We start from the raw sequence: 24,561 nt of genomic DNA on the forward strand, positions 1-24,561 counted from the left end.
ATTAAACTGATACTGATTAGAACTGGCAAATGTTTATATTTACAAAAACCCTGAATGCATCCAGAATAATTTTGTGATGTGCCAAATTTATTTTAAGAAAACTCCTAAGTAAAGAAAAAATAAATAAAAATATAACAAAATCTATATCTTACTGCTTTTTTCTGTTTTTTTAATTAACTCCATTGAGATAAATGGATTTATAATTACTCATTTATTGACTGTTAATTCTGAAGTAATTTCTGTGTACTATATAAAGTTTGTTTTATACACTAATCTCCAACTATAAGATGTAATTAAAAGAACTAATTTATACAAATAAAAGTTAGTTTCTGTATATTAATGCCAAAAATGGCAGGATGGATTTTCATCAAATCCAGAGTAAACTACTTAGGAAGTTCTAACTTTATAGGTTGTATGGTATATTCCACGTTTAATTTGGGGCACCATAGGCAGTGTTGTGAGTGGTGATGTAGTGGAAAAGGAGAAACCTGAAACATAGCAGGCATTCTCAGAATAGCTACAGAATTTATTGCAATACAGTTTATTCCTCCTGCATAATTATATGTATCCTATTTTGGAGTGAGAAACAGCAGAAATTATTTTATTTAACCATGTGAAAAATTCACTGGACCAGCATTACAAAAGCCAGCCAGTCTGAATTTGGTGCAGGAAGACCCCATTTCTACTTGAGAATTTGCTAATTTCCGGAGCTGCAAGATTTCCAGAACGTTACCTGCAGAAAGAGCCACATTTATGTGGGAATTGCTTAGATATAAATATAGTTACCCTAAACACTTTTATATAGGAAATTCAAAAGAAATCTCTTGTTTGTAAGCTTCTCTATTTTGGTACAGCACAGCTGAAATGAAAGAAGCTGAACATGTTGAATGTAAGTGTAAAACCCAGAATTGAGATTTTCACCTTCTCATTGAACAAAGATCCTGATCCTCATTTTCAAAGATCCTCATCGAAAGGACCAAAGATAGATGTGGGCCCAAGACATAAAGTTCTTGCATCTACATCACACACATGTAGGCCATGCTCAGAAACCATCTAGAGTTCCTTTTGTCCCTTTATCCCTTTGCCTTTCTGAATTATTTCTCTTTAGAATTACAGCAACCAAATTTTTAAATTCCCTTTCCTGTGCCCAGAGAAATTAATCTGTATGGAATAGCTTCACTGTGCTGCAAAAGTGGTTCTAAGAACTAGGATATTGTCTACATTACCAACCAGGTGTGATTTGAAGGGTTACTTTCTTGTCCTTGTAAATTTACTTGACATCCTGAGCATTAAATGGTGAAAATTCACTAGGGTAAATTGCATTAATCTCTGCTGATTTTTATGTATAATTTTTTTTTATACAAAGGAATACCTCTGATATTTGAAAGAGAAGAAGCTATTAAGGAGCAGTACACCATGAGAAGATTCAGGTGTGTTTGATAAATTGCATATAATTTGTTGTTAGCAATTTATATAAGACAGTTGATCCTGTACTGTTGCATTTGACTCAGAAAAGTAATCCTTTCTGATACAACAAATAACAGATATTTTTTTTTCAAAACATATTTGAATGGAAATGTTGAGGAAAAATTTTTATTACTATTCAAAGATTCTTTCATTTCTGGTAGTAGAATGATAAAGTAGTTTATGAGATAATTAATATTGAGTATATTAGTAATACAAAGAATACTTCAGACATTATAGGAATGATTCAAGAAAGATTTACTGAAAATACCTTTATTGCAGAAAATGTCCATTTTTAAAAATAAAAAAAAAAGTGAAGCCTGAGTGGCTTCACTCCGCTGGCAGTTCTTACTATATAGCAATCATTTGTGTGTTTCCTTCTAGAGGACCTTCTTGTACTCATGAGCTTCTGAGACTGCCAACTAGCAGTAGATGCAGACCACTTAGAGTTCTGCATGGAGAACCCTCTCAGCCAAGGTGGTTGCCTGATCGAGAAGAGCCACAGGTCCAGGCACTTCAGCATCTACAGGGAGCAGCCAGGGTGTTCATGCCACTACGAGCTCAGGACAATGCACCTAGGCTTCTACAGGGGCAAGCCCAGGCATCTCAGCGACTACAAGGGGCAGCTCGTGTGTTTAAGCCACTACAGGCTCAGGTTAAGGCGAAGGCATCTAGGCCCCTACAGATGCAGGTTAAGGCACCTCCAAGACTACGGAGGGCAGCCTGGATGCTCATGCCACTACAGGCTCAGGTTAAGACACCTAGGCCTCTACAGCTACAAGCCCAGGTACCAAAAGAACAGCAGGCTCAGGCCCAGCCCCAGGCATCAGAAGAGCCACAGGATCTGGACCAGGTACCAGAGGAATTTCAGGGTCAAGATCAAGTACCAGAACAACAACAAAGGCAGGGTCAGGCCCCTGAACAACACCAGGAGCAGAACCAGTTACCTGAACAACAGCTGGAGCAGAACCAGGTACCTGAACAGCCAGAGGTACAGGAACAGGCTGTTGAGCCCACACAGGCAGAGATTGAGGCAGAGGAACCTGAGTCATTACGAGTACATGCCCAGGTATTCCTGCCCCTACTGTCACAGAACCACCATGTGCTGTTGCCACTACATTTGGATACTCAAGTGCTCATTCCAGTAGAGGGGCAAATTGAAGGGTCACCTCAGGCACACATCTGGGCACTAGAGCCCCCACAGGCAGTTGGCTCAGTTCAAGAACTGATAGAGGGACTATCAAGAGACTTACTTCGAGCACCAAACTCACATAACTCAAAGCCACTTGGTCCACTGCAAACCTTGATGGAAAGTCTGTCTTCAAACATGTTTTACTCTCAACCAGAACAGGCAGGGAAGAAAAAATCAAAAGTTTCTAGTCTAAGGCAGGCATTGGCAAAAAGACTATCACCAAAGAAGTTCCGGGCAAAGCTATCACAGAGACCTGAAGAGTTTGAGATCTCAGATTTAGAGGCCTGCAGGAGAAGGTGCCAGCGCAGATGGGAAGATATCTTTAATCAGCACGAGGAAGAATTGAGACAAGTTGCAAATGTAAGACTTTCTGATATTTTTACTGAATCAAATATGCAGAGAAACATACTAGTCCATGCTCATGTTTTCCCTCTGTAAAACCAAATGAGTTAAATATTCCTTGTGTCCCAAAGAAAATTAACTTAATAATTTGTGCTTCAAATAAATTATCCTAAAATTTCCAGGTAATTATGACTAAATTTGAGAAAGAAAAAGTTGCTTGAATAATCCAGGTAATTGTTTAATATCTTTGTAGAGATATAGCTTTAATTATTAGTTTTCTACCTATTATTCCCTTAACCAATAAAGGAACACTGTACAGACCTTTAAAACTACTATTTTGGATATTTAAAAATTATTGCCATAGCTCAAAATTTCAAATATAACTCATTAAAATTAAAGACAAAAGAACAACTTTGATTTTACTCCTCTGACCTCTAAGTTAATTTGCCTTTTTCCCCATAGAATGCTGAACTCTGCTATTTAAGTGAAGTATACTATTTTTTTTATTTTGCATGTTTAAATCAAGGTTAAAATGAAACGGTAAAGCAGTTTCCAAAATATTTTGTATATAGTTACCATATATATGACTTGTCTCACTAATGTTCCACTATTTTACATAATTAATGAAGTGTCTGCATTGAACATGACATAAGTTACAAATTCATCTCTGCACTCTTTTGAAATGCAGTATGCTACTATCTTTAGCTTATTTTGGAATAGTCAAAACTTCATTCTTTCAAATCCTCTAAAATAATTTGGCTGGAGTTGCTGAATTCAATTTGGCAGATCTAATCTGACAGTGAAGGATTTTGTGGTCTTTATAAGCAAATTAATGAGGTCAGCAGGATTAGGAGAGCAGTTGTTTTCTAATACTTCACAACAACCATTTACATAAAGGAATCCTAAATTAAACCCTGGTGTCAAAATCCATTTATCTGATAATAATTAATGTAGTAATTACAAATGTATCTTGTCTGAATGTCTGGATAAGTGAGTCTTTTGGTTTATGTTCATTGAGCCAATTAAACACATATTATTTCCCTAACATGTTTAACTTGAGAAAAGGTAGAAGCAACAAGCAAAGAAAGGACCTAATTGACTAATATCAATGAGCGCTAGTAACAACTGAATTAACGGGTTTTGCATTTATAAAAAAGAGTTGTATACATTCATGCAAGACCCATGGCATTGGTAGCATGACACATACTTATTGTCATTCAGTGTTTTAAGTATATATGTGAGAAGCCATTCTAACATGGAAGAAAAGGTCAATAAATAATAGTTACCAATCCCATGACCCTAGGATCTTGTACAGGCATTCATATCTTTATGTGTGATTCTTAACAAAAATATAAAAGAAAAGAAAAGAATTAATATTAAATCAAAGTCATAGATCTTTTGAATTACCTAAAAATTTGTTAGCATTTAGAGACGTGTGTGAGTTCTTTAGCCAAAGGAAAGAAAACTAATTTTCATTACTCTGAGTTGAAGAAATAATATTGATTGGCTTAAGTGTGAAAACAGAAACTTTCTTAAACTCCTAGAGCTCAATTAGTGAGAAATATTTGCACTGCTATATTTCAGATCTTCCATTGCACAGGAGGACCAAACTTTGTAATTATAACTGCTTACTAAAAGTGACAGTTTGAGATTTTGAGGTAAGCTTTAGACCGGAGATTCTTAACCTGGGTCTAACAGATTAGCTGCAGGTGGTCAATGATCCCCCTGAAAATATATGCAGATATCTGTGTCCATATGCAATTAGAATCTCCTCAGATTCTTTTTTTTTTAATTTTTAAAAATTTTTTTTGAGAGAGAGAGAGAGACAGAGAGACAGAGACAGAGTCCAAGTGGGAGAGTGGCAGAGAGAGAGAGGGAGACACAGAATCCGAAGTAGGCTACACATTCTGAGCTGTCAGCACAGAGCCCGATGCAGGGCTTGAACTCATGAGCACAGCCATGAGAGCCGAAGTTGGAAAGTCAACCGACTGAGCCACCCAGGCAACCCTAGAATCTCCTCAGATTCTAAAGGGAATCCAAAACCACAAACTATTAGAATCTTATGGTTTAAATCAATTTTAATATTTGAAAATTATTCTTTTAAATTGTACATTGGGATGATAGAATTACTCATATTATTTGTATTTTAACAACAATTAAAATATTTATTTTCCTTTTTGTTTCAAAGGACAAAGAAGATGAATCATCAGACAATGATGAAGTATTTCATTCAATTCAGGCTGAAGTCCAAATAGAACCATTGCAGCCATACGTTCCAAATCCTAAAGGAAATGAAGTAAGTTTCTCAGTATGAGTTGCTGTGACATTAAGTGCCTAAAACAGTGGTTCTTAAACTTTTTGGTCTCAGGGATGCTTTATACTCTTAAACATTGAAGACCCCCCAAAAACTTTTGTTTATGTGGATTGTGTCATCCAATATTTAATGTATTAGAAATTAAAACAAAAAATAAAATATTTACTAATTCATTTAAAAGTATTATATGTCAACATAAGAAATAATTTTTAATAAACAATAACAATTTTCCATTTTGCTTAATGGAAAACAACTGGATTCTCATATGTGCTCTGCATCCCATTTGTTACCATATATTTAGTATATGCTAAATGAATTATATGAGTAAAAGCTGGCTTCTCACATATAAGGAATTGGGAAGAGAGAATCTTCATAGCTTTTTCAGATAATTGTGGATATTCTTTGATAATACACTAAAGCTAGGGAACTGGAACTTAAAACCCTATCAGTGAAATTTTGCATATTCATAAATATTAAAATCTATTGTTCTATTATTTGCTATGAATAGATGTTTTACTCATGCACAATTTTGTATCTTAATACATTGGTCAGTTGGAAAATATTATTTCAATGTGTATGTAGATCTTTCCAAATATTTACACATTTCATTATACAACATCAATAAACAGCATCTATTAATATCACCAATTTCATCAGAAAAATGATTATTGATAAGCTGCCAAGTGCATGGTGACAGATAATAAATTTAAAATTTAAATTTTCACTTCAAAGCTCAATTTTATCACTACTAACAAATAACATCAGTTGTTTTTTCCTTGAATTGACTGACTAACTTCTCTGATTTTAAATAAAATGCCTGCCAAATGCCCAAGTTGAATAATCATAGTTGTCTTGTCATTCTTTTAAGTGAAAACATTGCTCATAAAAAACTTGGGTAGTTAAGCTTATAACACAATCACACATACCTTTTCAGTTCATTGTCTCTGTTCTGTTTATGACAGCATCTGGATCATTTAACCTGTGGTTTATTTTCTTACACTTATAGGAATAATCAAGTCAGTCCTCATAGCCAGGATGATTCTGTTTTCACGACTGTATTAACAGCATTTAGCATAGGGTATTGGTGAAGCCCAAGTTGCAGTTTCAGTTCCCATAAGGACAAGATATTATCATCATAGCTAGCATTCATAACAGCTAGTCATCTAAAAATTTCTTGATCACTAAGGATGAATCAGGTGGCTGAGTAAAGAACTCAAATTCTTGCCTTATTAATAGTGAGTCAGAAGTCTCATTGTTCTTAATCAGCACAAGGGTCCCAGATCACTATATTTCTTCCTTCTAGATGCTTCACAGTGATATCTTTCATGGACAATTATTCTTTTTAAATATGTTACTTCTGATACTAACAGTCTTCTGGAGTGAATAACAGAATATTACTTTATAAATACTAACCACTGGCAGAAGGAACATAAACTGGATTGTATTATTTAATTACAAAAGGCCTTATGTCTCCCTCTCTGCCTTATGAAATTATGACTTTACTCCTACTCTCAGATAATTATTACCTTAAGCATGCCTCTTTAAACAGGAAATATAATGAGTTATACCTGACTGGTTTGGAATACATCATTTGTCTCATACATAACTATTCTTACTAATCATCTTCTCCTTTTTGGGACCAAATTCCTCAAAATTCAACAAGCCAATTCTTATTAGGCATTAGTTTTTCTTATTTTTGGCCTTTATCTTTTCTGAGGAATCCTGGCCTCTGGTTTACTAGTGTCAATAAACTTTCTGAGATCAGTTTAATGAACCAGGGAGACCTAGTCTGGGTCAATATAATGCCAGGGCATGTGAATCAAATATGGAAAAAGATGCTTATTATCCATACTACTAAACATGTGGTTACATTTGGAAATACACATTACCAAACAGGTGAACAATTAACAACATTTTTCATTTCTTATCGATCACAACCTTGATAAGTCACGTTTCTAGAACCTATAGAATGACTTTATGAGCATGAAAATGCTAGAGTTTTAAAAAAATGTAACATGTTTAATTTTTCTTTCTAAAGAATCTAGTGTGACTACCTTGTTGAATGCCAGAATAACCTATTTGTTTTGGTTAGTTAAAAAGTATTTTAAGTAGAAACCTAATGATATAAAACTAAATGAGGCAAGGCAACACTACATGGTCCTATCTACTAATGTTAGCAGAAAATAATGTGCCCCACTGATGGATGCTGATATATGTGCTCTTTTTTCAAGCATTTTGCTGCATTAGATGAAGGAATAATTAATAGAAACCAAAATAATTCATTTAGAATTGAAAAAGTATTTGGAAAACTGATTGTCATAATATAGTCAAATTGTAAAGTGAAAAAAAAACATACTTTCTTAAAGGTGGGACAGTTTTGACTCAAGAGATTTTAATGATGTAGTGTGTGTGTGTTACAGCTTTTGAAAATCTAGGGTTAGTTTAAAAGGGTCAGTGGGTGAGAAGTTTGAGCTTAAATTCTGAGTAAGAAAGTTGGACTTGATATAAAAAGTAATATGAAAATATAGAACATTAAATTAGCAGTTGTGAGACCTATATTCTGATTATAGATATCCTTTAACTTGATGTAAATTCTTAGAAAAGTTATTTTCCTCTCTGGGGCACAGATTATTCAATACAAAAATTAAAGTGTTTGATTATATAATGTCCAGAATCTGTTATTATACTAAAATTCAAGGATACCATCAGAAATTATGGTTAAGCAGCTATAAAGTTATACTAAAATTAGGAAAATACAATCTATTTATGAAAATCAGATTTTATATGTTGTATTTTTAGGAAAATATCTCTATATGAAGAAAAGAATCTTCATCCATAGATTAATAACTCAAAAGAATTTATGATAAAAATTTTTACCAAAGTATTTCCCTGTGTCTTTAAGGTCCAAGAGAGATCTACTTCAGTGCCTTACAATCAAGACTGTGCACACTATGTCAAGTTCTCTTCAAGGTATGTGTCTCTAATTTCTATATTCAAATTGCTCATAACTTACTACTACATGGAAAATTAAAAGGTATTTATTTATTTGACACTAAGTTTTGTGTAAAGTCAAAACTAAAATATTAATGACAGCATCATCATAAATGATATTGTTGGCCTACATTTAAAACCTTAACTGCAGCAAGCCATTAACTAGATCTTTTACATTTGGATATACTGCAGTCTCTGTGTCATTTAGTTTTATAATTTGCTGATAAAATCCACAATTTAATTTAAAAAATCAATGAATTCTTAGACAGCTTTCAATTAGTATTTTATAATAAAAAGATGTGAAGTTTCACGTGTATCATGTACTTTGATTATACATTTTATCATGTAGTACATCATGAATCTCATGTACATGTACTACACATTAAAACACTCACAGAATTCCTAACCTCAGAAGCTAATGCCATGGAATGGACAAGGCTGAAATGACCTAAGGGAAAAATCAAATCTAAATCTCAATATTATATCAATGATATTTTATAACAGTCACTGTACCTTTTATCTCTGTAATATTGGTGATCTTCAGTTATTTTCAAAGATCATGTTTCATATTTTAGATGTTTGTGCTTTGTGTTATATCTAAAAACTAAATTTTAAGGTAGATTTTCCTTAAAAATTATACCCCCTTCAACTCCAGATTATGACGGAGAGATCTTAGCCTATATTCATTCACTCAGTCTTTCACTAAATATTTATTGAGCACCTACTATATTCAAGACACTGGACAGTATGGACAGATTGCATACTGTTGATGTTATGTAGTATGTATATTCCTACTTCATTATTACTTAAAACTCCATATATTTCTGTACTTAGATTTAACTTATATGAAGATTTAGGTACTTAGATTTAACTTATATGCAGAAATCTTGGAAAATTGGAAAGCAAGATTAGGAATTTTTGCTTTCTCTACATTCAGTAAATGAGTTGTCATGGTCCTTCTGACCGCAAAGGGAGAAACCTGTTTAATTTTATGTATCTTTTTTTGGTATCATGGGATATATCTTTAATAAAATCCAACATATAAAAAGTAATATTTCTGTTAAACTACAATTGGCTGTTCACATTTTAAAGGGATTGTTGAATTTATGAATAACAAATATATTAACTTTAAATATGATTAAATTTATAAAAGTAATTAATTAATTTTTAAGTTTATTTTTTGAGAGAAAGATAGAGCACGAGCATGGGAGGGGCAGAGAGAGAGAGAGAGAGAGAGAGAGAGAGAGAGAGGAGCCCAAGCAGGCTCTGCACTGTCAGCAAAGAGCCTGAGGTGGGGCTCGAACCCACAAAAGGTGAGATCATGACCTGAGCCGAAACCAAGAGTCAGATGCTCAACCCACTGAGACTCCCGGGTTTATCTTAAATTTATAAACTTAATTTAAATAAAACTTGAGTCTTTCCTGAAATTTGGGGTCATAGAAAAGACTCTAGTATGTTCTAGGCCTAGATCAATAACCAAAGTCCTTCCTATATGGAAATTCCAAAGCAACTATAAAATTTAGCAGCACCAGTCCGAAAAAGCTTTCTGAATATTCCCTGAATTTGAATGTTAAAAACTAGTGTCCTATTTGTATGTCCATTCATTTAGCTAAATCAGGAACATTAAATCTAAACCAGGATATTAAAAACCGCAAACATCAAGCTTTTAAAATCAGGATGATCACAGTGGAATATTTGACATGACAATAAGTTTTTATCTTGTTAAAATCAACGCATACATATTAAGTTATGTTTATCACTGTGTTACTAGGTATATAATAATATCTGAATATTACCTTAAAGAAAGTTTATTGAATTTTTTGAAATTAAATACGATATGTAAAGGAAACATATACTATATGGAAACATTTTATTTTTATTTTGGAAATTGTTTCTCTGTTCTAGATAAAATAGCACATTTGGGAGAAAATGGAAATTTGAAAATTTTACTTCAGCTTTACTTATTTTAGTTTGATATATACTCATATAGTTAAAATTTTGTGTTGGTATTGATGTTGAGCTATATATTCCCTTTATGAATATTAGGACATGGCACATGCTTTTCTGTCTTTTCATTTAGTGTTCCTCAGCGGTCTGTTTTGGAACAAGCTCAGAAGCCCATTGACATCAGACAAAGGAGTTCACAAAATCCTCAAAATTGCCCAGCAGTATCAGGTGATTCAAAGCACAAAGTTTGAAGAGTCAAAACATGGACCTAATATTTAACAGTCTGTATTGCAGAAGTTAAGAAAGAATTTCAAGAAGAAATGAATCAAAAGTGTTAAGGAAGCCAAGTAGAATTAAGACCAGAAGGCCATTGGATTTGGCAATTGGGTGGTCATGGGTGACCTTTGAGAAATGGAAAGTAGTTTTTCTGAAGTTTATTTTTCTCTTTAAGTTGGGTAGTAGTTAGGAATGTGTCTGGGGAGGTGGGAGATGTCAACTTTAGTTTCTGTACCATGTGTGAAAAATATGGGAAAGGAACTTGGGAGAGACCGTTTTAACAGGCTAAAATGTATAAGCAATCTTTAAAATATTGAAATATTAAGTGGAGTAGTTTTAGGCATGTGTTTTATTTATCAATTTGTTATTTCAACACCCCAAAGTAAAATATATATAGTATCTCATAAACATCCCTAACTCTTACAAATTGATGTTTTTACTCAAAACACATGAAAACTTAATAAAATCATACAAAATCACTTCACAATTTGTGATAATTTCAAACAAGTATTTTATCTTATGATATGCTTTTGAGAGTTTAAATGAATTATAGATTTGTGAAATATTGAGATAAAGCTAAACCTTATGTCTTAGATTATAAAATCTGGCACTATGTACTTTTAACCAACCTAACTAAATTTAGCAAGGGCAAAATGCCTGACCGAGTCCTCAAGTCATCTTTAAAAACGTAGAACACAGATTTTATTAAAATGTTAATAACAAAAAAAGGCATATAAGCGTACTGTATAAAAATCAAATATTTTGAAGGTCTGAACTTAAAAACCCCATTCTTCTTAGAAGACTCAGATAATGGTAGAATTCTTTAAATAGTAGTGTCCTCTCATACAGAAATATTATCTTGTGAGAAAATAAGCTTGCATGAAAAGTAACTTTAAGAATATTTTTCTCAGAATCTTTCTGGTTTGACTAGGACTAATTTTGCTAATACTGGGAAAACACCTAAAATTTTAAGGTTTATTTATATTGCCTTTTCTTAAATAAAGAAATTATATGAACATTGGTAAGGGGGAGAAGTGGATAGCATCTGTGTAGGTAATAGCTGAAGTTCTTTTCAACTATAAAATTCTATTATTTTATTGTGTGTGCTACTTAGACCTAGATTACATACTTTACTATGCAGGAAATCAGAGCAGCTTACCACAAATTTGCCTCAAAATCTCAAACACTCACCCAAATTTCTTATTTAGCCTAACAACATACCCAGAGACTTGAGAAAAAAAAAGTTTCCTGAAGAAAGATAATAAATTGCAAAAGTACTATGCCACAAGATACAGACATAAATTGTAGAGTGCATTCTGGATAATATATTCAAAACATAGAAGTGCTTGCAAATACATGATTTTTGGACTTGTGGTGTCTATACCATAGCTATAAATAGCAATATTGCAAATAAAAAAAGGGATAGTACTGCTTATCTTCAATGTCCAAGCACACTAAAACAATAAGCAGGGACATAAGTGCCCCCTTAGTGAAAATTTTTCTGGGGATACTCAGCCAGATCTACTGATTTTTTGAGCCTAAATATTCTCACTGGATTTTAACCACAGGTGCTATTTACTATACCATAAATCTTAATGTCAAAACTCCAGACTTCGAATCCAGGTAAATTTGCATTTTTAAAGATTTTTTTTTTTTTTTGTATTTTTAAGTAAGCTCTACACCCAACAAGGGGCTTGAACTTCCACCTCGGAGACCAGGAGTTGCAAACTCTATGGACTGAGCCAGCCAGGCACCCCTAAATTTGCATTTTAAATGGCAATATTTACACTATAGAATTCAGCTGTGCATTGTGATAGCAAGAGCCACATATGGCTTTTAAAATTAAAACTAAAATTAAAATGCCAACCCCTCAGGCACACTGGCAATATTGCAAATGCTCAATAGCCATGTGCAGCTACTAGTACTGTATTAGACAATGCAGATACAGAACATTTCTATCACTGCAGAAAATTCTAGTGCACAACATCGCTATAGAAAGATTCCCAGCTTTATAAAAAGCATTAGGTTTTGTCTCTTTTCAGTTGTTCACTTTTCAACTGTATTGAAATACTTCAAGATATATCACTGAGTGGAAATTGGGGGATTAAGATTGCAGGGTCAACTCTCCTCTTGAAAATGTTGTCTAATCTGTCATCTAATGCACTGTTGAGCTCTTTTTCTACTAGTTAGTATGGGAGGCCAGTGATACCACCTAGCTCTTCCTATCCTAGATACATATTATTTTTTAAATGAAACTATTTGTCTACCAGTCTTACTGGATACCTTCTCACACAGAAATATTTAGCAAGTGTACACTTAATATTGAAAACAGAAAAGCCATATAGATCTACGACAGAACAAACCTTGAGCCTGCCATTACTCCTGAAAACAGAAATCTAGGATCTTGGCCCCATGACAATTTATTAGGTGGTATTTCCTGAATGGAAAGAAGCTACAAGAAACATACCAAGGTATTGAAATGGTACACTATAAAAATGAACGCAATGGTTGTGGTCATCACTTACTAATGTCTTTTTGGCATTCTACAGAATCTTCTTCTGAGGAAGAGAGTCCTGTAACCTGGAGGAGGTCCCAGTCATCACCGCCTTATTCTACTATTGATCAGAAGTTGCTGGTTGATGTTCATGTAGGTTGCCATCTTAACTCTTAACACATTTATCTGTTTCTTAAAAAACTTCTTTAGACCTGCATATTTTCATCTTCACTTGAGGGAAAGGCCAAAGTGTTTTTTTTTAATTAGTATTTCAAAGATAGATTTCCATTGCTATGTGAGTATGCAGAATATGAAATCTAGAAATTAAGCTTGAAATGGAGAAACTTTAAACTGATCATAAAATATTTTATATTCACATGCTTTTGTCAGAACATGTTCAGATAGGAGGGATAGAAAGGTCTTTGTAGAATCTAATCTCAAATCAAGGAGTAAAAGCTAGATGTTCACTTTTAGCTAATATAATTTCTTGGATTATGAAGTAATACATAAAAATAACACATTTGGAGAAAAATAAAATGCCCTCTGACAGCATAAGCAATAGTCTGCCAGTTGTTTCCACAGTGTGCTTTCGGGTCACTCCATTTTACTTTTGTAATTATCCCTACCCTCCACATACACATCTCTTTCAGATTGCCTAAAGATTGCTTATATGACACCATACTTAAAGGTGCATTTATATTAATTTGGTTCTTAGAAGTGTTTGAGTTACTTTAAGACAACCTATGTACAAAACTAGAGCTAAGAAATTAAGTATCAATCTTAAGAGCTATGTTTTAATCCTAATATCAGAGGATAAAATGAAAGGGAAAAAATGAATATACCCTCTATAGAGCATCAAATAATCTGTTTTACTTTCTATCACCAAAACCAAATGTCTATTCCTCAGCAGAAAAGTAGGGGCAATAAAAAACAAAGTGAATAAATTTTTCTCTTTGTGATCCAGAAAGGCCATTAATGATCATAGCCTGCAGTTTGGGTTTTGGCATTCAATCTTAAAAAAATGCTGGCTTTATCTTGTAAATACATATCTTCATTTCAATTGAAAATATATTTTAAAATATTGCCAGCTTGGAAACTTTCCAATCTAGAAGAAAATAAAAGTCTACTAGAGATTGCATTAACCTTTCTTGTGCACACAGGTTCCAGATGGATTTAAAGTAGGAAAAATATCACCCCCTGTTTACTTGACAAATGAATGGGTAGGCTCTAATGCACTCTCTGAAATCTTCCGGAATGATTGGTTAACTCCTGCACCTGTCATTCAGCCACCTGAAGAGGATGGTGATTATGTTGAACTCTATAATACTGGTGCTGATACTTATGGTGATGATGATGATTCTAATGATGCTTATGAAGATACCTATGACCATGACAATGGCAATGATGGCTTGGATAACCAGGTTGGTCAGGTTAATGATATTGGTGAAGACCATGATGATAATGACAATGATGAAGCTATTGATGACAAAGACAATAATCATGATGATGCTCCGTGTTGGCCAAGGTTGGTTTTTCTGGATTACTTGTACTACCAATATTTTAGAATGTTTCAATTATTTGCATGTTTGTTTTACTTTCAAATTTTATTACCAAAAGGGTGAATGAATTGCACTTGTATATTAGTAAATGGTTCATTTTTCAATAATATATTTAAATTATTTTGATGCAAAACACTTCATTTTGCATTTTATATGGTATATTTTATTAGTATTCAAGTATTATGTTCCTTATAACTGGAATTGTTAATGTTTCTGTTAAAATTAGTGCTACTGAGTCATCTTATGCTGTAAAACCACAGTGAGTATATGAAATGGGGTAACAAATAGTGTGCTACGTAATAACTGTGTGATGAAGCCCTGATATTGCAAACAAAATCTCCAAATTTGCTGAGAACAATGAATTGCAAACTTGACTTTCACCTGATAATTTTAGGCTGAAACTTACTAACATGGCATTATTCTTGGAATTCTGCAAACTGCTGTAACTAAATTCAGTACTCATTCAATTTTATCTTCTTATAGAGCAGCTGCCAAAAGTGGTAATATTTAGTGAAGTGATGTTTTTGGCATGTCACCAGTTGTTTGCTATATATATAGTTCCTTTCTCCTGCTCAAAACAGGCCAGTGTGTTCTTATTTACATATGCTCATGGTTTGTGTTTAAACTGCTCTCGAAGAAGAGTACTTAATATAGTAAATGTTTACATTTTTAGAAAAATTATCAGTGGGAGAATTGTTTGCTTTATAATATTGAAATTCATATATTGTTTGGTTAATTTTCAAATGTTATTGGTGGATATACATGGCAGAACAGACCACAGATCATTCAATAGTTTTTTTTTCTTTTTTGCCAACTAAAAAATCTACCAGGAATTCCATTCTCAAATAAATTTGCTTTTGGGGGTGCCTAGGTGGCTCAGTCGGTTAAGTGCTGACTTCGGCTCAGGTCATGATCTCGCGGTTCGTAAGTTCAAGGCTAGCATTGAGCTCTGTGCTGAGAGCTCAGAGCCTGGAACCTGCTTCAGATTCTGTCTCCCTCTCTCTCTGCCCCTTCTCCCACTCACACTCTGCCTCTCTCTCTCTAAAAGATAAACATTAAAAAAATAAATTTGCTTTCAGAATCATCATAGGTATATGTTTATGTTGTGTCTTAAACAAAAAAAAATCATTGAGACATTTTGTTAAGCTTGGTGTTCTTGGCAACTAATTAAATGACTCAGCTTAATGAAATCTATATTACTTATTTCCTGGTGGTGGTAATAGAAAAAATCAATGGGATTCTGTAGCAAAGTAGTCAATACAAATGTTAGAAAATTGAGGCATATATTAAAATCAACAGAAATTAAATATATTGCAAGAAGAATTATTCGATGTTGTGGTTGTGCCAAAAATATGGGTTTGATCATTTATATGGTTGTGAAGTTGCTAATGCATGTAGTCTATTATTTAAGCAAAAAAAAAAAAAAACATATTCATGCTGCTAACCTAACACATGTTCCTAATAAAGGATGCAAGTTCTCTTCCATCTGCCATCCACATGCAATTGAGGAATTGGTGGAGGTTATGGTGTTAATTCAGTATTTAAGATTGACAGGATATAGGAGTATTTTTCTTGTCAATATCATACCGGTAGTGTTCACATAGAACAAAAATGTTCCTAGAGGTGGTACATATGTATCAGACACATCTGAATTCTGTTTTATTTGCTGACTTTCAAATGTGTTTGTGTTCGGTGGCTATCATTAATTGGATCTTGTTATCAGACCAAGCTATGGTGATGGAAGCTACAAGCAAGATGGTAGAGATGGAAATGATGGTGGAGAAGGGACATGCAACAGCTATGGAAGTCAGAGAGTCAGTAGAAGCCATGGAGGAAGTGTAGCCAGTGGGGGCAGTGCGGCCATTGGAGACCATGAAGAACATGGAGCCAATATAGGCAATGGAAGAAGAGTCAAGGTAAATGGAGGTAAGGGAGTCAGTGGAACCAATGAAGAAAGTGGAGCCTTTGAACTCAGTGAAGGAGAAAATTACTCAGAGACAGCAGAGACAGATGGTCAAGGATTGGAGAGACTGACCTCCCAGGACTTTGAACATCAACAGGAGGTAATACACCATTTGAAAAGGAGAATTAATTCCTCACCTTGTAAATGTGTTTTTTCATGTGATATTTCACATTTCCAGCCATTTCATATATTTTTAACTTCCATCCCAAAGGCTTAAACATTTTAAATTATAGCTATAGGTAGATCTTTACTTCTCATTTGTATGGTTTCTATTTACTTCTAGGGACAAAAATGTATTTTTTGTTTGCTTTTATTACTCTGATCACACATTTTGGATAGTGTCTCTTAACACATACATTTTTTTTTCTGGGAAGTTGTCATTGTGGTAAAATATACATAACATACAATTATCTATGTTAACTATTTTAAGTATACATTTCAGTGGCATTAAGTACATTCACAATGTTGTACAGCCATTATTACTATTAATTTCTACAATTTTTTCATCATCCCAAACAATTAAAACAGTTAACTCCCTATTATGCCTCCCACCAGTTCCCAATAACTTCTATTCTACTTTCTATCTAGGTATCTTATATAAGCAGATCACACAATATTTGTCCTTTTGTATCTGGCTTATTTCACTTAGCATAATATTTTTAAGGTTTATCCATGTTGTAGCATTTATCAGAATTTTATTCATTTTTAATGAATGAATTCATTCATTTTTAATGAATTCATTTTAATGAATAATATTTTAATGAATAATATTCATTTAATATTCATTTAATGAATAATATTCCATTGCATGAATATATCACATTTTGTTTATCCATTCATCTGTTGATGGTCACTTGGGTTGTTTTCACCTTTTGGCTATCATGAACAGTGCCGCTATGAATACTGGTGTACAACCATATGTTATTGGGGTGCCTGTTTTTGATTATTTCGATTATTTTGAGTGGAACTCCTAGATGTAGAATTGCTAGAGTGGAATTGCTATATTCTATTTTAACTTTTTGAGGAACTATTAACACATACTATTTAAATAGAAGTAATGTATTGTGTTTAGACAATGATTTTATCATTCACAAAACATTACTAACTTTATAAATAGTTTTAAAAATAGTCAAATAGCTTCACAAATGCCAGATCAATAGGAATGATCACAGAGAAGATTTCCTGGAGCATGTGGTATTTGAACTAATTCTTGACAAACAGGAAGTTCTTAGATATCTGAAAACACAGGTGATATTCCAGACAGAGGGAAGATCATGCCAATTTACTTTCCCAGACTGTTGTCCTATCTCACAAACTGGCTTACAAGATGCCATGCTCTTTCATGAATTAGTGCCCTTGTGCAAGCTGTTCCCTCTGTCTGTAAGGCTGCCCCCTCACCTCTTCTCTGCTTGGGTAATTAGTCATCCTCATGATCCAACTTATATATTATCTTTGACTTTTCAGGATGGAATTATATACCCCTCCCTGTGTGCTTGCAAGCGTTTTGCCTATAGTTTAATTTTAGTACTTGTGACATTGTATTTGGTTGTTTACTTGCTTTTCTGCCATACTAGATTGTGAACTCTTAAAAGGCAGAAGCTATGTTTAATCCATCCTCAATTACTTTTCTCTGTCAACTCACCCAATCCCAGGGTCCAAACTAGGAGTTGGTCTATGATAGATAGACACAATAATTATGGAAGAAATTGAGGAAGGAAGAAAATTCCCTAGATAGTTTCCAATGGGAAAGCAGTGGGAAAGACTCTCTCTCTCTCTCTCTCTCTCTCTCTCTCTCTCTCTCTCTCTCCCCACCCCCCTCCCTACTTGTCTATCTAAATTAAAGACGTTAAAACAGGATACCCTATCAGTTTTGTTTTCTTAGCACCCCTGGGTATCTCTATCGCAGGGAACAGTTTTTGACATTTACAGAACGAATGGGTATTCTTTTCATTTTAATTTAAAAAAGACATGTTGCCATACAATACTTTTGTTGCTGGAAAGGTCATAAAAACAAGTCTTTGACAGGGCAGTACAGCTCTCTCAATGCCAAGAATCACTGTTTAGATGCAAAGAAATGCTTATCAATAGAAAGGCTTACCAAAAACAGTTGGTATGTTTTGCACAGGACATGGCTCCCCACATACATTCTGTCCATTTTGTGGCTTTTATCCTTGAGTTTCTTCTATGTAAGTTGATGGAAACCAACCAGATTTTCAGTGTGGCATGTTCACCCTAGAATTTGTGTTGGTTGATATTCCATCATTAGCTTTGTCATAAGACAAAATAGAATTGATACCCCCAACTCTGGTGACTTTTTTATTTTTTCAAGTGGCTGTTTAGCATGGCATAGCTGAACATAAGTTTTAAAATCAAACTTTGGCTTCAAACTCTGGCCCTCCTACTTATCTCTATGACTTTGAATAAATTATTTAAGTTTCATAAGCGTTTGTTTCCTTGTAAGTAAACTGAAGATAATTATACTTACTTTTTGGGTTGATATAAGGATTCACAATAATATGTAAGTAAAATAACTAACAGTGTACTTAGTATATAATAAAATTCCACAAATATTAGGCCCCAAATTTCACAGCTAGGGATTTCAAGTTCATTTAATTTTTCCTCTGACATCAATTGTCTCAATGGATGAGATTGTTGAGTTCTTCTGAGAAATGTAGATTTTAAAAGGATAGGGGCACCTGGGTGGCTCAGTCAGTTAAGCTGCCGACTGGGCTCAGGTCAGGATCTCACTGTATGTGGGTTCGAGCCCCACATCGGGCTCTGTGCTGACAACTCAGAGCCTGGAGCCTCTTTCAGATTCTGTGTCTCCCTCGCTCTCTGCCCCTCCCCCACTCCCGCTCTGTCTCTCTTGCTCTCAAAAAATAAATGAACATTAAAAATGTTTAAAAAAGTAAAAGGGCATGGAATTATAAATGCTACAAATTTTGCATTCTCTTTTCCAAATGACCTCTAGGCATATTATATTTCTTTCACAGTTAATCTCTGAATAAAGTCAAAATTGGTTTTTGATCTTCTTTTAGGAGCCAGGTGGTAGAAGTGAGGCCTCAAATGCCATTGCCTCAGATGCTGCACCAGCAGCACCTGATGACAAGAATGACAGCATGGATATATTGGAAGCGTCAACACAATCAGGTTTTTTTGCCAGCCACTCATCTCCTTCTAATAGTTCTGGGAGGGCTGCAAATGCTGACTTTGCCAGTGCCATCTGTAAGTATGTTAATATAATCTCCAAATGTTGCAGTCTGTTCACACATTGTAGTGTTTGACCACTGGTTCATCGGTTCATGATCCGAAAAGAATGAAATCATTCTTATATTCAGTTAACATAAATTCGGATGAATATATGCTTTAAAAAATATATTCTTCACTGAGTCTTTATGGCACCTAAATTTGAACTACAAGTACGTATGGGGCACCCGAGTGGCTCAGTCAGTTAATCTGACTTCAGCTCAGGTCATGATCTCACAGTTCATGGGTTCAAGCCCTGTGTCAGGCTCTGTGCTGATAGATCAGAGCCTGGAGCCTGCTTCGGATTCTGTGTCTCCCTCTCTCTCAAAAATAAATAAACATTGAAGAAAAAATAAACTACAAATAAGTAATCGAGTACCTCATCTGGGTTTATTATTTTTTGGCAATCTAATTGTGGTAATTTGAAATACATTCATATTCAGAAAAGTACTTTAACTATCATGATTTGTGTTATCTTATGGTTTAGGAGTTACAGAAATGATAAATCCTGGATAAACAAAATACAATAAAGGAAAAGAAACTTTTCTATGCTGTGTCTTATTTGTGGAAACATTCAAGCATATTTGGTGTGTACACTAGTAATTTCTCTGAATATCTTACCTTTACTTCTTCACAGTGTATGCTGGGTTAGTGGAAGCACATGAGAAATCACCTAAGCCACCATCTGAAGTCAACGTTAACCCACTATATGTGTCTCCTGCATGTAAAAAACCACTAATCCACATGTATGAAAAGGAATTCACTTCTGAGATCTGCTGTGGTTCTTTGTGGGGTATGTTTAGCTTCTTAAAACCGAGTTGTTCCTTTTTAAAGAATATATTTTTATCAATGTAGCAAACTTGTGAAAAATCATAGATGTTAAACACTTGTTTCTTATTACTAAACCATTATCAAGCAAATAAAACATATTTATTTATAGTAGTTCATTTGTTCCCTTTTTTTTACTGATTATTTTCACTCAATTCAGTTTGATTTTTGATGCTTGAATTGGCAATCATCCCTACCCTTTTTATTAACTTTGTGTGTGTGTGTATGTATATATATATATACACACACACATACATATTTAACTTATATGTAATTAATGTAATATTGGATTAGGCTATGATTATTTAAAAATTTGAGCTTAGTATTTTTTAAAAAAATTTTAAATGATTGTTTACTTTTAAGAGAGAGACAGAGTATGAGTGGGCGAGGGGCCAAGACAGAGGGAGACACAGAATCTGAAGCAGGCTCTAGGCTCTGGGCTGTCAGCACAGAGCCGAACACAGGGCTTGAACTCATGAAGGGCAAGATCATGACCTGAGCCGAAGTCGGTCACTGACTGAACCACCCAGGCGCCCCTGAGCTTAGTATTTTTAATTTAGGGTAGTGTGTAGCATATAATACCTAATGAGATATTACAAGACAGATTTCTTTACATTCTTGTTTTTAAATAATTTTGAGGATTGGGGCACATGGGTGGCTCAGTCAGTTAAGCATCTAACTTTGGCTCAGGTCATGATCTCGTGATTTGTGAGTTCCAGCCCTACATTAGGCTTGCTGCTGTCAGCACAGAAACCACTTCGGCTCCTCTGACCCCCCTCTTTCTGCCCCTCCCCTGCTTGTGCTCTCTCAAAAATAAATAAAAACAAGCAAATAAATAAATAAATAAAATAATTTTGAGGATTTGTAGAAAAAGTTCCTTTGATAATGTCTTTTTTCAATGTTTCAAGTTTTTATTTAAATTCTAGTAGTTAACATGCACTGTAATACTAGTTTCAGGAGTAGAATTTAGTGATTCATCATTTAACATGTAACACCTAGTTCTCATCACAATAAATGCCCTCCTTACTACCTGTCACTCATTTAGCCCATCACCCCGGGCAACCTCCCTTCCAGCAACGGCAGTTTGTTCTCTATACTTGAGAGTCTCTTTTATGGTTTGCCTCCTGTTATTTTTTTCTTTCCCTGTGTACACCTGTTTTGTTTCTTAAATTCCACATGTAAGTGAAATCATATGGTATTTGTCATTTTCTGACTGACTTATTTCACCTAGCATAATACTCTGGTTCCATCCACATCGTTGCAAATGAAAAGATTTCATTCTTTTTATGGTTGAGTAATATTCCATTGTATATATATACATCTTCTTTATCCATCAGTTTATCCATCAGTTGATGGACATTTGGGCTCTTTCCATAATTTGGCTATTGTTGATAATGCTGCTATAAACATTGAGGTGCATGTCCCCCTTCAAATCAGTATTTTTGTATCCTTTGGGTAAATACCTAGTAGTGCAATTACTAGGCCATAGGGTAGTTCTATTTTTAACTTTCTGAGGAATCTCCATACTGTTTTCCAGAGTGGCTGCACCAGTTTACCTTGCTACCAACAGTGTAAGAGGGTTCCCCTTTCACCACATCCTCACCAACAACTGTTGTTCCCTATGTTGTTCATTTTAATCATTCTGATAAGTGTGAAGTGATATCTCATTGTAGCTTTGATATGTATTTCCTTGATAATGAGTGATGTTGAGCATCTCTTCATGTGTATGTTAGCCATCTGGATGACCTTCGATAATGTCTTAATGATAGATTTTTTCAATCCTTTGCTCCAGAATAATTATAACCATATTAATAAGGCTCAGACAATATTTTACTAAAGTTAGTCTGAATCATAAGTGAAACAATAAATAAATGGAAAGAGGGAAGAAATTCAAAGTAAATTCCAACCTCTCACTTGCAATTTCATAGATTTTGCTTAATGTATGATTGAACATGGGACAGAATTTTAAATTAAAAATAGAGCAGTGTAGCAAACAGGGACAGAATTTTAAATTAAAAGTAGAGCAGTGTAGAAAACAGTATAGTTATATGGACTGAACAACTTGGAAAAAACCATGTTATCCTCAAAGCTAATATATTATGTCAGATAACAAGAAAGCAAAGTTTACTTCATTATCATTTCAGTCAGACAACTACCCAGAGATCTAGTTAGTGTCTCGTTCATTTTTAGAACTTGTGGTTTTATATTTTGAAAAATAAAAGATTATGGTCAAAATTGACTATATTTTCCCCTCTGTCTCTGATTCCCCTGTGGGAGGAGATGCAGTTCCTAAATCCGCCACAGGCCATTACTTAGAGAACTGGTAAAGGACAGAGTAGGAAGGTAAAAGCAGAGACACTTGCCTTTTCTCCTTATATCCTTGAAACACAAATAGTCTACAAATAGAAGGAAGACACTGAAATACTCTCCATTGTATTACTTTGCTGAGTTTTTCCTCAGGTTATGGGGGGAAAACTCCCACAGTGGTTTGAAGTATATTCTAATTTAGCTTAATCTTCCATTTCAGTCCTCTCATTCAGTCTTTAAACCGTGTTTATGTTTGAATAAATAGAGCAAGTAGACAATAGAATGTAGAAATTTAGATAAATAAAAGTAAGAACTACTTTCATAGGTATTTGGAAATGTAAGTTTTTAAATATTTGCATGAACACAGAATCACTCAATTTAAAAACAATTTGCATATAATTATTTTAAAAGCATTAAAACCTTTAGTTATAATTAGGAATGACAAATCAACTGAAGTTTTCATATGCAATAGACATCCTTAATGTTTAATGGTAATTTTCAAAACGGTTGATTAATTTTTCTAAAGTTTGGGACACTGCTAAAGGATGCTCAGATATTTATAAAGTTCCCCTTTTGAGATGCCACACCAGATACCCGCCAGTAGAATATTGCCAGAGGGTATTATCTTCTACATTTTAGTGTATTTCAGTGAAATTTGTTCTGTTGATAGGCTTCACTGTTACACAGTATGAGGTTAACATTAGTCTAAAGTGTTATCAGTCATGTTTGCACAGATCAGCACACTGGAGTAGCAAAAGTACTAATATAAATTCAATTATAAAAAAATGTGATCTGAGCTAATATAGTACCTTTCTTTTTATATACAAACAGGAGTGAATTTGCTGTTGGGAACTCGATCTAATCTGTATCTGATGGACAGAAGTGGAAAGGCAGACATTACTAAACTCATAAAGCGAAGACCATTCCGTCAGATTCAAGTTGTAGAGCCACTCAATTTGCTGATTACCATCTCCGGTTTGTTTAAGAACTAAAATTAGCTAAGTAATTATGCAGATAAATTAGGTTCCAAACTAGGCTAAAGACTTTCTCAGGTGACAGTGTTCATAGGAAAGCACTTTAAATATAACCTTAAATTGGGACACCAAACTTTCCTACTTGTGTTTTCTTGTCTATTTACAGTTTGAACTAACTTCTGACTTTCCTTCTGTGTCTGGATATTTGCTGGTAATGCACCTAAGTCATTGATAAGAAAAAAACATGTCATTTACATCTTTCATGTATTTTCTGAGTAGCCACCTACAACCTTATGACTCACAATTTTACCCACCCATGTGTACATGACCACATTCATCATATACTTTTCTTGTGATTTGCCAGAAGTTAACAAAGAACAAACTGGACAATAATTGGATAAAAATGAAAGTGTTGCCCCTGGCACAGCCATCATGAGAGTCTTCAGATAGGATTAATTACAAGAACAGATACCCTAAGACCTCGACCTTATTCCCACATAGTAATTGAACTTCTTAATTTTGGTCAGTCAGAGCCTGAATCTCTGAATATGAGAGAGCAAGTAAACAGATGTTAATAATAATTGTCACTACTAAACAGTACTCAGTATTAGAAAAGCACTAGTATTAACGCCAACTGCAGGCAAAAGATGATTGACAAAAGGAT

General features: G+C 34.1%; 1 protein-coding gene across 4 annotated transcripts in view; it reads left to right on the forward strand.

Moving 5' to 3' along the window:
• Positions 1 to 24,561, forward strand: part of NRK (Nik related kinase) — a 141,273-nt gene that overhangs the window by 96,170 nt on the left and 20,542 nt on the right. For 3 of the 4 annotated variants that reach the window (XM_027053375.2, XM_027053373.2, XM_027053374.2), the window contains exons 12-22: positions 1,367 to 1,430; positions 1,849 to 3,016; positions 5,187 to 5,294; positions 8,215 to 8,282; positions 10,384 to 10,478; positions 13,076 to 13,173; positions 14,181 to 14,545; positions 16,303 to 16,642; positions 19,581 to 19,767; positions 20,426 to 20,581; positions 23,755 to 23,898. In XM_027053375.2, coding sequence (XP_026909176.1) covers positions 1,367 to 1,430; positions 1,849 to 3,016; positions 5,187 to 5,294; positions 8,215 to 8,282; positions 10,384 to 10,478; positions 13,076 to 13,173; positions 14,181 to 14,545; positions 16,303 to 16,642; positions 19,581 to 19,767; positions 20,426 to 20,581; positions 23,755 to 23,898 — 2,793 coding nt within the window. The remainder of the gene's footprint in view (positions 1 to 1,366; positions 1,431 to 1,848; positions 3,017 to 5,186; positions 5,295 to 8,214; positions 8,283 to 10,383; positions 10,479 to 13,075; positions 13,174 to 14,180; positions 14,546 to 16,302; positions 16,643 to 19,580; positions 19,768 to 20,425; positions 20,582 to 23,754; positions 23,899 to 24,561) is intronic. The other variant, XM_053201497.1, reaches the window with a different exon arrangement.

This window comes from Acinonyx jubatus, chromosome X (genome assembly GCF_027475565.1).
Source record: "Acinonyx jubatus isolate Ajub_Pintada_27869175 chromosome X, VMU_Ajub_asm_v1.0, whole genome shotgun sequence".
Classification (NCBI taxonomy): Eukaryota; Metazoa; Chordata; class Mammalia; order Carnivora; family Felidae; genus Acinonyx; species Acinonyx jubatus.